This window comes from Trachinotus anak, unplaced genomic scaffold, assembly GCF_046630095.1.
Source record: "Trachinotus anak isolate AG129_WGS33_773 ecotype Australia unplaced genomic scaffold, CSIRO_AGI_Tana_v1 ptg000004l, whole genome shotgun sequence".
Lineage (NCBI taxonomy): Eukaryota > Metazoa > Chordata > Actinopteri > Carangiformes > Carangidae > Trachinotus > Trachinotus anak.
The window spans coordinates 2,349,005-2,363,771 of NW_027273855.1; the positions used below are offsets into that span (position 1 = coordinate 2,349,005).

Here is a 14,767-nt window from a genome sequence, read left to right on the forward strand (position 1 = left end):
TTGAACGTGTTGGTTTTCATGCATGTTGTAGCCACTGGGGGGGTATAACTACGCAGGAGAGTTGTTTTAATTGTTGCTGTGTACAGGTTTCATGTTGCTCATGTTTTGTTGTGGTTGTGTGAGGTAAATATTAAATTAATATTAAATTTCCTGAGGAAGAAGAAGATCTCTGCTTCCCAGAATTATCTTCTATGCAAGCTTGCTGTAATATTTTTGTGTTATATGTGAACTTTACCCTTTTTTATAATATGCAAAAGTAAACAGATAAAATCACAAATTAATTTAATTATTTTAATTTATTTTCAAATTACTATTAGGGGCTGTCCATTCATGAAGTGTACAGATGTGAAATGTTAAGTTTGAGTTCCTCTCGTCTTCACATGACACTCCCGCCCAGTCCAGCCCGGGTAGCACCAACACATGAAGTGGGTGTGAAAAAGTTTGGCACTGGAGGGGTCATGAGGGTCTGAGACCATGTGACCCGAGGAGGGGCGTCGCCTGGTGCAGCGCCCGTTGCCGTGGCAAAGTCGCTGGCTGCAGCGCTGGGTGTCTGACCTCAGCGATTGTATTAAGGGACCCAAGACGGTGCGGATGTAGTCTCTGAGAAGGATGCACTGATCCTGGGGGGAGGGGTGGGAGAAGGAAAGAAGGTTATACACAGACACACACAGACAGACACACACACACAGACACACAAACACACATGAACAACCTCTTCTCACATACGTTACTGTACAGACCTTGGATTTGGCAAATTTCAGCTCTCCCCACAGCACCACTCCAGCAGCTCCCAGTGAAGCACTCTCCCCTAGTGTGTGCATCAGGTCTGTCTGCGCACACACACACACACACACACACACACACACACAACAAGTGCATTTAAGCCACATACTGCCTCAAGTGTGTAAAAAAAGATTCCATGTTTATATTGAATTGTTAACAAAGTTGTTTTTGAGCTGCAACAAATCCGACCTCATTGAGGAAGGTGAGCGTGCGTGTGAATGCCGGTCTGACGTAGGAAAGAACTGGCGTGCTGCCACGGCCCCAACGTGACGCCACCCTCAAAGCCTCCAGGAGTCTGTGTCTGAGCAAAGACGACAGAAATGTCCATCAGCGATTCCTTTAACGTGCTGTTGATCTCAATCGTAGATGAATAGCATGTGTGACAGAGGTTGTCTGTACCTGACCATCAGAGCTGCGTCCATCGATCCTGCCAGCCTCTGTGGCAGGTAGATACTGGGATACAGAGCAGTGGACTGACCCCAGAGCCAGGAGAGCCGGTCGTTCTGCCGCCTCGTCCCTCTGTGACAGCGTCCTGTGTAACTCTGATCTAATCACACACATGAAACAAGACAAGACACAAAAGGCCTGTTTTTACCATCAGTTATTTAAGACTTAGTCTAATTCTTCATCAGGTAACTGGTCCAGAATAAAGCAGCACATATGTTTAGGTAATTGTATAACATCAGTTGTGTTGTCTATAGTCTTCTTAGACTATAGATCACAAGCAATGAATGTCAATATAGTATTGTACTCTACTGATATATCTGTAGAATCAGCAACTCTTTGTGCAGCACATTAGTTTCATGCTCTGTTCTGGGACTATGATGAATTGCACTGTAAATTTAAATTGTTAAATAATAAAAAAAATGTTAGTAAAACCCATGAATGTCTCTCTTGGTTCAAAGTAGAAAATAGATGCTGTATTCATTGATGGTTTTCATGAGAAAAGTGGTAACAACAAGGACTCCATCTATTTTTTTTAAATGAAAAACTATTCTTTAGTACAAGCTTTCACATGCTACATGCTACTGGAGGTTGTTTTACTTTGCCAAAATCTCAAACAATATTAATTCAGTACAGTAACATGCAGAGCAACGCAGGAGTGGAATTCACTCCCAAATCATATTGTACAACTAAATAACATTCATGGTTTAAAAAAAACAAAAAAAACAGAGAGCATTACCTCAGACAACATTTTCATAATTAATGAGTATCCTTTAGTGTACAGATTGATGAGTGTGCACATTTGTAGAATAATATCTATCTGTTAGATAATGAGCTTGTTTGTTTTCTGTTATTATTGTGCGTTGTGTATTGTGTTACGTGTATTGTTGTGTTGTGATAGGTGCTGTGAATGTGTACATTTGTGCTGTCAACATTAAAATTGTACAGACCCCAGGAAGAATAGCTGCTGCAATGCAAAAGCTAATTGGATGTAAACGAACAAACTTCAACTTTATGTCCATGAATTTGCATTTAAACATGAATTAACTGTCAGAGTTGTTTTTCTTTTTAATGACAGCGAAAACGGTGCTTTGTAGCTAATTTCTAAAAATGGCTTAATCTGTGTAAATACCTTTCTTGGTCAGAACTTGAGAGATCACTGAACATAAATATAATGGAAGTCACAACTGCTCAACACACAGTTAGTGTTTGTCCTACCTTTCTTTCTCTTGAGCTTATTAAAGCAGGCAGGGAACCCATAAAACCCCCAGAGTCCCTTGGGACGATCTCTGACCGCCGCCCACAGCGTCTCCTCCATGAACCTACGAGCACTCTCCTCAAACCTTTGCCTCGCCAGCGATGCCAAGGCCCTGTCGGACAGATCGGGTCTCTCCTGTTTCACCAGCAGCTTGGACAGCCTCCGGTACTCCATCTTGGAGTCGAAGTTCCTCTCCCACAGTGGCCGCCACTCCTCCCAGTCGATCACGGCCAAACCTGTGAAGTTCGGCCGCAACAACTCGGACACCTGCTTCGCTGCGAGGGAAAGGTGAGCGGCGAGGTCACCGAGCTGCGGTATTCCTCCGTTCACCTCCCTGCCATCTTTGGAGAGGTATGGATATTTCCCCAAGCGGTCACGGTAGAAGATGGTCATCTTCTGGAAAGTTTACCCACAGAGAATTATCACAAAACTATACAGAGCTTTTAGCCTCTTTTAGCTCTTTTTTTTTGATAAAGTAGCAGCAGACAACTCCCCTCCCTTGCATTTCCAAGAGACATTCATGTTGGTGCTGTTGTTGCAAAGAAAAATATACTACACTTCACCACTGCTCATCTTAGAAAGGAAAACATGATTTGATTCAATTATCAAACCGACAATCATTTGTATCTGGTCGCAACATGGCTACCGCTACCAGCCAGGCTACCGTCCAAACCAGGAATCAACTGTACGAACCCCAGGCTGAACTACGAACCCTGATCTCAGTGCTGCGGTAAAGGCAAAGTAAAACTCCTGGTTGTATTAATAGGTTGGCAGATTGTGTTACCTACTCAACAGTTGTACTGGAGGTGTCGAGCCTTTTTCTCCTGAACATTATTGAGCTCAGTTTAACATCAATACAAGATTTTGACTCTCACTGCTCTGATCTTCACTTGTCTGAAATAATCAGCCGTTAAGACGACAGTTAGATCCCAAAGAAAACGTGATCGGCCTGCACAACCCTTGAAACCGTGATGGTGATCAGATGAAGGCCTGTGAGGAGATCTCCTGCTTTTCCTGTTATTCTCAACACGATTGATTTCTCAGATCTCGATCTATTTGCTCCTTATTTTTCCTACAGGTGGTTTAGGTCAGAATTCAGTCATCTCCAAATGAGAGCTGATTTATTTCTGTATGACAAAGAAAAGACAGAAGAACTTTCCTCTGTCTGTTTTTGTTGCGTACTAGCAGGTGTGTTTCCTTTGGGCTTGTTAGAAACTGCAAAAACCATTTACCTCCTTCCCACAAGGAGGCACCAGGTGGTTCCTTACCCTGTGAATGTGCCTCCTCCCACATGACAAACAGATGTCGGGATGAGGATTTTCTCCTTTATCTGAAAACCCTCGTCACCTTGTCGAGTTCTGGTGGGTGTGTTTTGATTTACCTTCAATATGAGTAGTATTTTCTTTATCTTTCTTAGTTGGGATTTGAAAGTTGACTGATCTCATTTAATCGGTTTTCTGTTCTATTTGTTGATTATTAAATAAGGATAATTATTATTTGAAATATTTATATTATGAAATGTTTAGGATTTGAAGGCCAGATTGAAATTGTTGGGCATATTGTAATGCAGCCTTGTTTCCTGGTGGTTCGTGGCTCCAGTTAGAACCTTAATGACCCAACAGTGCTGTAAACTTTCGTCCTTTTTATGCAAAAAATTTGCATCTTTGCAAAGTGTAATAAATTTAAAGAGTGACAGCAAGACTTAGAGAGGACCAGTCTAGACACTGGTGTCATTATTCTATGTATTCTATAGCCATTACATTGTGCAATCAACATTTACTTCATAATGACAGGTTCAAACAAAGAAGTCGTCTATAGTCACTTTAACTCAGTGCTGCTCATCAGTCTCACTTCTAACTGCAGAAAGACCCAAGCCCATAGATTTAAAATGATGCCATTTAGATGCAATAATTAATTAATTAATTAAAATTAATTTTAGGATCTGGAGTAGGATGAATATAAGTATCCCCCCCGGGATCAATCACCTGTCCCTGGAAGCTCTGCTGTTGGTTCTCCACAATATCAAAGTCTCCCAGGTTCAGGTGGACGTTGTAGCGCCTCTGACAGCGTGCCGTGGGCATGTTCCACACCACGACGAACGGCCGGCCCTGCAGGATGGGACCTGCCGCAGCCACAGCAGGCGTGGGGGTGTGGTGGAGGACAGGATTTCCAGGGGTGGAGTTCCATGAGGGTGAGGTACAGGGGAGAGGAGAAAGGGAGAGGAGGAGGAGGAAGTGGAGAGGGAGGTGAGACAGCACCATGGCTGCTCGCCCACTGAGGTGTCCTTCCTGACAGGAGAGAGAGATGGGCCAGTGAGATTCACTGATGAGGGACTTTTCTGCAGAGAGCAAATACAAACTGGTGCCAATGGAAATTAAACAAACACAACAGAACAGCCACTAACTGGTCATATGCACACGATGATAAATATATATATATATCAGGTAATGAAATGGAGAAATAAAAACAAACCAATATTTAATCAAACTCTTTATTTTCCATGAAACATCAGATGTTATTGAATCCATCAGTTTCATAAATGTAAGAAATTTAAAAACTTTAATGAGGCGTCATTTCTTTGGCTGTTCAACAAGGCACATTTAACCCTCAGCTAAACATTAAAGCGTCACATAATTTAACAGCAGTCTGGAGTTTAAACATGTCTGAGGAGCAGAGCTGCTCAAAGGGCAAAACTATTCTCACTGGTTGAGTTGTTTGGTGGGGCCAAAATATATAGTTTTCAATTGTCTGGGGAAAAAATATTTAAAAAATATTTATTTATATAATTTTTAATGATCTTTTCGATTAAAAAAATCAATTTAAATTTACCAAGTGGCTAGGAAAAAAAATCATTGACTTTACTTCTGTTGTTCCATGTTGTCTATGCAGCAAACAGATCACTAAGCTTTTCCAGTCTGCATATTTTTTATTTTCCAGCCTCGACCTCTCCTGTCACAGTCCCATCTTTTCAGACACGTTCAAAGACATAAAATAGTTCAATTAACCGACTAAAAATGATTAAAATTCCTTCTGTTTGCTCTCCCTCATTGAAAAACCCCAGAATCTAAATTCATTTCAAAGTTTAATGTCTGAACATAAGACGTGTCCTTCACTGGAGACTACATTCTGATGAGTGCACCGGAGGTTTCAGGTCTCCCCATCACACCTGTCCTTCAGCAGGTGAATGTGAAAACAGCCTGCAAGTGTCGAACCCTGCACATACGTCATCCTGCTGATTTCACACGCGCTTCAGAGTGAAGGCGGTTTCAACAATTCACGCTTCGCTGAAGTATTTAAGAAACGTTCCACTCTGACCTGGTTCTTATTTAAACAGTGTTGAGCATCATTTCTATTTTACTCACTGCTACACTGCAGATAAGCAGCACAGCACAAGGTCAGTGTAAAGTTATCTCAACCGCTGAGAAGTGAGAACCACTTTTTGTTTCTACATCTGAGTCGACAATTTTAAAATTCACCTTTGTTTTCATTTTTAAAGCAGCAGACGTCTCTGAAAACAAGAGGCAGGTTGTAAAATACAGCATCATCGTTTTTATGTAAACAGTTTGTCAAAGTCAAGTCTTCACCTTAGTATTAAATAATGATATAAAATAATAATCACTGGTTGGTAGTGAAACGAAGAAGACATTTGTGCCCAGTGCATTTTGAATGTGTGTGTCTCCGTTTGGCACAGCAGGGACTCACATGCTGTGTGTGTGTGTGTACCAGCGTCTCGACTGTGTGTGACTGAGTGTGTGTCAGTGCAGAGCAGAGCTGGGTGAGTGTGTGTTTCTTTGGTTTACTAAGATATTTCTGTCTCTCTCTGAAGTTTTCCTCTCTCTACATCGCCCCGTCTCTGTGTATCTGAGAGACCATGGACGGTGTGTGTCCCTCACGCTGTGCATGTGTGCGTTAATGTGTGTGAGTGCACGTGCAAGTGTATCTGATTGTGTGTTCGTCAGATGTCTTTGTGCATCCAGTAGATGGGAACTCCTTTGGCGTCTCTGTAGGGAGTTTCAGTCAGGGTCTGAACTCTGAGCTGCCCTGCAGACGGAGGAGGAGGAGGTGGAGGTGGAGAAGGGATGGAGGGAGGAGGTGGTGGGGGAGGAGTAGGGATGGATGAGGGTGGAGGAGGAGGAGGAGGAGGAGGAGGAGGAGGAGGAAGTGGACTGGAAGGCGGAGGTGACCCGACAACAGAAGCTCCTTCCCAGTCTCTGCTCCCTTGTGGTATTTGAGCCTCCGTCTTTGTCCAGGTTTGTTTCTGCGTGTTCGTCTCTTCACTCGGCAACCTGGAGAACTTCAGAAGCATCTCCATGGGAACGAAGGATGTCATGGCGCCTGCGTTCTGCACCGGCGCCGACAGCACGTAGCCGAGGTGGGCATAGAAGTGCTGCTTATCGTGGGTGGTCAGGCACAGACGCTTGAATCCACGTTTTTTGGCGTAGCGCTCGGTCTCCTCCATCAAAGTCCGGCCGTAGCCCTTCCCTCGCTCGGCCTTGGACACGACCACCGACTCCACGAACAGGCTGCTGCTGTGACCCACGACCCGGGACAGCCGGGCGTGGCCGAGCAGCCGCTCCGCCTCTCGCCGGCCCTGCAGGAGAACCAGGCAGACGGGGAACTCTGGACAGGACTTCTGGAGGGCGTGAACCCGGGCGGCCTGACTTCTCTGCCACTCAGAGTTGACCAGGTCCGCGCAGGGAACCAGGAGATCTGGACGCCGGTGGATCGGAACCACGTGGATCGCCTCTGGTTGGTCAGAGTCTTTAACGTCTCCATCCGGGGTTGAGATCTCACAGACCTTCTCGCTGTATCGTGTCTGACAGTCGGAGAGGGAGAGGGGCCGCAGATTCAACTGGTCTCCGGGCAACGGTTCGGAAACCGCTGATGTTATTGGTTCAGACCTGTGGTGATCAGGGTTTAACTGAAGTCAGTTCTCATTCAAGTGTTAGAAAATGTTCTGAACATGCAGTTCTTCAGTTTTGTGGTTATCCTGACAACATCACAGTCTCCATTGCTCAACAGGTGGTTTGAGATGCACTTTAAAAAGAGGTTATTTTGTCCTGACAGCAGAACACACCATCCTGCCTCCTGACAGCTGCTGAGCTGAGTGCAGCTGTCAGAGGAGACACAAGCAGGGGGATAAAACCAGAGCGTTGATCTCCCTTTAATCTCTGTTCATACTCCCTGTTTCCACTTTAACCTTCACTTAGAAAGATCATGAACCAGGACCAACTCAGAATCTACCTTTGCTGAAACGTTGGGAGGAGAGTGCCCTGCTCGAGGACATGAACATAAAGAGTAAAGGGTCAGTTTTCAGGGGCGAATCATTCATTTACATACAGGTGTGTGTGAATACTGTCACATTCCTGCCTCTCTAACCCTCAGGTCCTTGTGCAGTGGAGCTCCAAAGTAAAGCTGCAAGATTGTTTACTCATTGTTGATGACATGTCAAAACCATCAATGATATTTTTTGAAATTGTTCTGTTGTCTGACCAACAATTCAAAATCCAAAGACATTTAGTTTGTTATCATAAAAACCATCACATTTGAGAGGCTAGATTCACAGATGTTCAATTATGTTTTATATTCAGTTTATTTATATTTTCCTTAATAAAAAATTAATTCAAAAAAGTTGAATTAATCTGTACTTTGAAAAACCATGAAAGTGTAATTTGAGCAAACATTAAAAATGGAATTATTCTTCTCTAGGTGGCAAGAAGGCGAAGGTGAACAGGAAGTTGTTCAGACACATCTGCATATATTATACATTTATATTTGTTTTCTTCTGTTTCGAGCCCAAATCAAAATCAATGAATCAACGTACTTGCTGGATTATGTGGAGATACACATAAACGAACCTATGCAGAGAAGGGTGTTGTGGGTAACCGCAGAGGAGCATATGTGGACACCTCCCAGATCTCAACAATGCCTCGTGCAGACCTGTGCATCCAGCGAGCTGATTGGTTGATCCAGCTTCCTCACAGGAGGTGTCTTCTGTGTCATCGCTCATCTCGTCTTCTAATGAATCCACACTGTTTTCTAGTTTGGTTTGAGGGAAATTTATTTGTTTGTTTGGTTTATTTCTACGTTTTTGCTTCCTACTGGACCCGAACATTACAGCCACAGTCAGTAAAAGTATAAAAAAATAAATCTATTGTCAACCTGAAACTTCACATTTATTTCACCCTCAGAGGAAAAACCTTCAACAAAACGTCTCAACAGTTTTTCATCTGTCCGGCAAAGTTGTTTTGAGACGTTTAATGAGAATTACAGCCTGACGAGGCCTCCAGCATGTCTCAAGTCGATACATGCAGAAGTGACGCAGCACGTACGTGTGTGTGTGTGTGTGTGTGTGTGTGTGTGCTGATTCATTAATGTGAAGCTACAGCCTCATTTTACTGTTAACCACAGTTGCTTTTAGAAACAACGTACAGATGTAAAGTCACAGTTTTCTTCTGCACAGCGACGTTTTCTCACGCTGCATATTTTAACAGCGTGTGTGTTAAATGTCCAGCGAGCGTCATCCACACTGATGACTCATCACACTCATCACGACCACTGCAGCGAACCCAGAGGGATTTAACTTCACTTTAAAGTTGAAGCTGGACAGATGAAACCGTATATAATCTGGTTTATCTGATGTAGTCACACTGTGTCCCTCGTGATTAAGAGATGAATCTCAAATATTCATATTGTTGAAGTGAGAGCTTCCAGCTGACGTCTCCAACAGGTCTTTGTACGTTTTACAGTCGGTTCATCTTCTGATCACCGGTCTGAATGGGGAAGTCGAGCTTTATCTAACACATCTTACCACACAGTTTCTTAAGAGCGCCCAACTGCAGCGAACACACTCAACCCGTAAACTGAGTCTGTGAACTGCTTACTGTTGCATTTTCTTTCTTTTTATTATTATTCAGGCTAATCTGAGTTTTAGTTAACTGTGAAAAAGTCTGTTTTCATGACTTTAGTCCATAAAAACATTCAATTAGAAGTGTAAAGTTTAGGTTTTCTTACATTTACATTGTTTAGTGACTTTTTTTTTGAGGGGGGCAGATACCATCATTGACCCCAGTCTCGGTCTCAGCCCCAGCGTCAGTAGATAAAGGACAATAAGCCTGGCTTCCATATTACCTAATGTTAATTCCTTATTACAGTGAAGACCAAGTAACCGTGAGCCAGGACGCTCTTTCCATTTATTTTTGGGAAGAAGGCAGCGAGTCTGACAAACTGCTCCGCACTCTCTACACGGGACGAGGATTTACAGGAAAAGCCAAGTTTTAGCGCCATATTCACGTATCATATAATGTTATTAGAACAAAATATCAAAAGTCGACATTTTGCAGCATAAACTGGGCGAACAGATGATAGAAGACAGGGTTCAAAGGAGAAATACTGTAGATCTGACACTGCAGCGGCCCAAAGGGTCCGGGATGAATTCTCATCTCGCAGAAAGAAAATGGAAACAAACACAAACAAAAATAATTTAAAAAAGAAAGAAAGAAAGTAAAAGAAAACATAAGAAACTCACCGAGAGAAAAGCTGACCGTAAAACGTCTAGCAACTTTGTTCTGACTACTCAACCACTCAGCATGCAGCATAAAAAAAGGATGTTCAAGAGATGCAACAGGAAGCTGGCAGCTGACTGATAATCACACAGAAGAAGAAGAAGAAGAAGAAGAAGAAGAAGAGAGAAACTGGTTAACCACCCAACAACCTCACAATCTTCACTGTTTAAATGAAATAACACTTCAGATACACTGGTTACATCAGAATTAGAATCAGTTTTCTTTCTTTGCATCATTTATTTTATTATTATTTAGACCTGTGCTTCCTCTGTTGGGAAAAAGGCCTTTTGAAATTGAGCAAGGCACCAACTCCCAGCGCACACAAGTAATTTTATTATTACAACATTTCCTGCCTGACAAAACGTGCCTCGGTGCTGTGCTTTTGTAAAAATTCAGTTTACGTTTGGTTCGGTTTGTAGAGGCTAAAACTAATATCAGCCACAAGAAATGTTCCTTTCTATGGCCGTGCAATGTAAACTAACAACTGACTGCTAAATTATTATTATTATTATTATCATTATTATTTACATGTATGTGACTGACTTATTCCAGTCACTGAATTAAGGATTATGTGTATTTCTAAGAGTTTCATGCCTCTCTGACGCTTTATTTAGGTGATAATTTTAATAAACTTGACATGACTTCATGTTTAGTTTGTCAGACGCGGTGCAATAATTTCTAAGGAAACATGAATTATATTATGTTACTCGTATGTGGTTGTTTGGATGAGTTTTTCTTGGACAGCAGAGGAAGCCCCGCAGTGCAGCAGGGCGTCAAAAAATTGAGTGAAACTCTTGTTGTTCCTCTCCACGGAAATCTTTAGTAAAAGGCGAAAGATTTATTCGATCTGAAGAGAAACAAGAGCGAACTGCCGGAGCGACGGCGAGTCGCGGGGCCCATTCCCCGCCGGAGCCCTCTCAGTCACGGTCCCTGGGCAGACGTGAAAAATAACACGACTGAAACTCCACGCTAAGCAGAAACATAACACGTTTATACGCGTCGGAAAATACAACTCGGTGATTTCAGTAAAATGTAAGCGTTTTAAGAGTAACGTTTAAGATAAACGCTGCACCCAAATGATGCATTATGGGAACATGGCGGCCGCGGCCACGCCTCTACTTCTGAATATAGTTCCCTAAACTTCTAAAAACACACATTTCTCATCGAGGAAAGAAGACGCTGTTGATCAGGTGGCGATAGGTCGAGTCGAGGCCGTGAGATGAAAACACCGTAGTTCACAGTAGTTTCTGTTTCTACTTTTCTACTTAAAATTACACGCATGCGCAACACAAACTCCAAAGATGAAGCGAATCAAGAAAGTTATCGCTTCGTTCCGCCCAAAGGAAAAAAGCTGAAACCCAGTATTTCTGAACTGAACCAGTCTTAAACTTTCCTGTTAACATGAAATGACCGAAACTTCTCGATTTAACACTTTTTATTTAGTTAAAATATATCTTGTAGTCGGGTCCTCTGCGCACATGCGCAATGTGACAATGCGGAAGCCTTTTTTTTTTTTACTAAGCTGCAATGAACGTAAGCTACTTAATGTAAATGTACTGTGTACGACAGCATAACTATTCCTGGTCCATATTTCATTTACACACGGCTGTGTAGTGTTTCCCGGGTCTTAATTCTGATATCTTACTTATTTATCACATTTCTAATGAATGAGTTCAGTCACCAGCATTGCTCTTGATTCAACAAATCTTTGAAGTTATTCACATACTGTCGACTTTTATATAAAAATTCAAAATAACTCTTAGAATAAGGGATTTAATCAAGTAAAGTATTTACATACAACTTTGAGGTTCTTATATTTCGGCATTTCCATTAACTTCTACTTTATACTTCTACTCTACTGCACTTCAGAGAGAAATGCAGCACTGTGCTCCATCACATTTATGTGACAGCTGTAGGTCCTTGCAGTAAAGTGCAGCACAGTGAAAGATCAAACCAGTGGTTTACAACCTTTTCAGTTTGTGGTTCTTTACAAAGAAATGGTGTGCTCGGGGCCTCTAGTAACAGGACAGACTTTTATCTGTCACATGAAGAATCATATCTGTCATTATCACATTAGTCTGATATTTCAGGGTTTGTGCGGCTCCACCTGACTTGCACTAATGTTCGTGTATTATATTACTACCTCTTTTAGTTTTATTCAGGACATACTATATTGGTGCATCTTTACTCTTAATTTTCATGTACATATACTTTTGTATTGTAGGTATTTATATTTATACCGTATTCAGTCTATTTAGTTCAGTTTGTTACCTACTCATTGATTTTGTGATTAATGTGAAGTAGCTGTAATTTGGGATTAATAAAGCACTCCATCCATCATCCATCCATCATCCATCCATCATCCATCCATCCATCATCCATCCATCCACCATCCATCCATCATCCATCCATCCATCATCCATCCATCATCCATCCATCATCCATCCATCCATCCATCCATCCATCCATCCATCATCCATCCATCCATCATCCATCCATCATCCATCCATCATCCATCCATCCATCATCCATCCATCCATCCATCCATCATCCATCCATCCATCCATCCATCATCCATCCATCATCCATCCATCCATCCATCATCCATCCATCCATCATCCATCCATCCATCATCCATCTATCAATCATCCATCCATCCATCCATCATCCATCCATCATCCATCATCCATCCATCATCCATCCATCCATCATCCATCCACCCATCCATCCATCATCCATCATCCATCAATCATCCATCCATCCATCCATCATCCATCCATCCATCAATCATCCATCCATCATCCATCCATCCATCCATCATCCATCCATCCATCATCCATCCATCTATCATCCATCATCCATCCATCCATCTATCATCCATCCATCATCCATCCATCATCCATATATCATCCATCCATCCATCCATCCATCATCCATCAATCATCCATCCACCCATCCATCTATCATCCATCCATCATCCATCATCCATCCATCCATCTATCATCCATCCATCCATCCATCATCCATCCATCCATCATCCATCCATCATCCATCCATCATCCATCCATCATCCATCCATCCATCATCCATCCATCCATCCATCCATCCATCCATCATCCATCCATCATCCATCCATCCATCATCCATCCATCATCCATCCATCATCCATCCATCCATCCATCCATCATCCATCCATCCATCATCCATCTATCAATCATCCATCCATCCATCCATCATCCATCCATCATCCATCCATCCATCCATCATCCATCCATCCATCCATCTATCAATCATCCATCCATCATCCATCATCCATCCATCATCCATCATCCATCCATCCATCATCCATCAATCATCCATCCATCAATCATCCATCCACCCATCCATCTATCATCCATCATCCATCCATCCATCTATCATCCATCCATCATCCATCCATCATCCATATATCATCCATCCATCCATCCATCCATCATCCATCCATCATCCATCCATCATCCATATATCATCCATCATCCATCCATCAATCATCCATCCATCCTCTGTCTATGTTATCAGTTGTACCAGAGAGCTCCCGGTAATAAAAACATGTTTTGTGTGTTAAGCCGATAATACTGCTGTGGGATTTTTAAAGCCAATCATTTATTTGTGCTGGAATATTCACACAGTGACATGGAACCTCCTCCAGCTGTTCAGCTCAGCAGCAGGCGGTCCTCCTCCCTCTCCCTGTCGGTGAACCCGCTACAGCAGCCGCAGCGAGGCCCCGGCTACATGCTAAGCTAGCAGCTAGCTCCCGGCTGTCCTCAGGCCTCAGCCGTGCGTGCAGAGCAGGCCACTGGTTAGAGCTGAAGGGCCATGACTCCGCTGGTATTACAGAGCTAAACTCCACATTTCTCTCCCCCACGACACGGTACCTACATGTTTTCGTGTGGCGGGTCGTCGCCGGTGCTCGTCCTCCTCTGAGCTCCTGTGTCTGACTGACGGCTGATCTGAGGTCAGCTTTAATTCCGCTAACTCAGCATCACAACAGTTGGTGACCGGCAGTGAAATCTGATCCCAGACCAGTTCCTAAACCATGAGCGCAGCCTCCTCTGTGACCGGAAATGTTGCTGTTGGTCGTGTCGTTCGTCTGGGCGGTGGTGTCTGCCTCCCTGCGGATGGGGGTGGTATGACAGGAACACAAACAAAAAATACGATTCTACCCATAATTTGGCCCCAAGAAAATAAAAACAGCCCTGAATGAAATGCTACATATCTATAAAACATGATGACCTAAATGATGCTAAGTTGTTGAGCATTTAAATCAATTGCCTGTGTGGCTAGGGTCCGGCTGCAGCCCCTGCCCCTTCCCCAAATTACTGCCCTGAGGAAAATAACAAAAGGCATCTGTAAAGGAGACCAGTGGGCTCACTGTGTGTGTGCAGAGGGCGGGTGGTGCAGGGCAAAAGCAGCACGCAAAGATAAAACATGCAGCGTGCACACAAGCACCCAAAACCTTTAATGATGCAACATTTTGACCTTCAAAGTTTTTGTTTGTGTTTCTTTAAAAGGCACAAAAATGATTCTGAAAAAACCTGAACAAAAAATTAAAATCTGAAGGTCAAAAGTTTGCAGTATTACTGTGCAGAGCACCTCTCTTTTTTCTTCTCTCAGACTGAAACACACCAAAGAGGATAGTTCTAACAACTGCCTCTGAAATGACCACAGAGTTGAATCA

The 14,767-nt window shown here is 42.9% G+C and overlaps 2 protein-coding genes and 1 non-coding gene across 5 annotated transcripts; all 3 read right to left on the bottom strand.

Annotated features, from left to right (window-relative positions):
• Nucleotides 1–265: 265 nt before the first annotated feature.
• Nucleotides 266–14,098, bottom strand: hyal3 (hyaluronidase 3). 3 transcript variants are annotated; one of them, XM_071475214.1, is made up of 7 exons: nt 10,014–10,101; nt 4,471–4,773; nt 2,446–2,878; nt 1,183–1,330; nt 973–1,084; nt 741–830; nt 266–620 (listed from the first exon to the last, which is right to left on the bottom strand). In XM_071475214.1, the coding sequence occupies exons 2-7, from the start codon at nt 4,744–4,746 to the stop codon at nt 354–356; spliced, it is 1,326 nt and encodes a 441-aa protein (XP_071331315.1). In that variant the 5' UTR covers nt 4,747–4,773; nt 10,014–10,101; the 3' UTR covers nt 266–353. The 3 variants fall into 3 exon arrangements, with proteins under 3 accessions (XP_071331315.1, XP_071331316.1, XP_071331314.1); XM_071475215.1 differs by lacking the exon at nt 10,014–10,101 and adding an exon at nt 13,969–14,098 and having other exon boundaries at nt 267–620; nt 2,446–2,881; XM_071475213.1 differs by having other exon boundaries at nt 267–620; nt 2,446–2,881.
• Nucleotides 6,302–8,736, bottom strand: LOC139620060 (N-alpha-acetyltransferase 80). The gene is made up of 2 exons (XM_071475216.1): nt 8,344–8,736; nt 6,302–7,386 (listed from the first exon to the last, which is right to left on the bottom strand). The coding sequence occupies exons 1-2, from the start codon at nt 8,598–8,600 to the stop codon at nt 6,441–6,443; spliced, it is 1,203 nt and encodes a 400-aa protein (XP_071331317.1). The 5' UTR covers nt 8,601–8,736; the 3' UTR covers nt 6,302–6,440.
• On the bottom strand, nt 10,802–10,916 carry LOC139621210 (U5 spliceosomal RNA). The gene has a single exon (XR_011690948.1). It is a non-coding gene; the product is annotated as a U5 spliceosomal RNA (small nuclear RNA).
• Nucleotides 14,099–14,767: the final 669 nt, after the last annotated feature.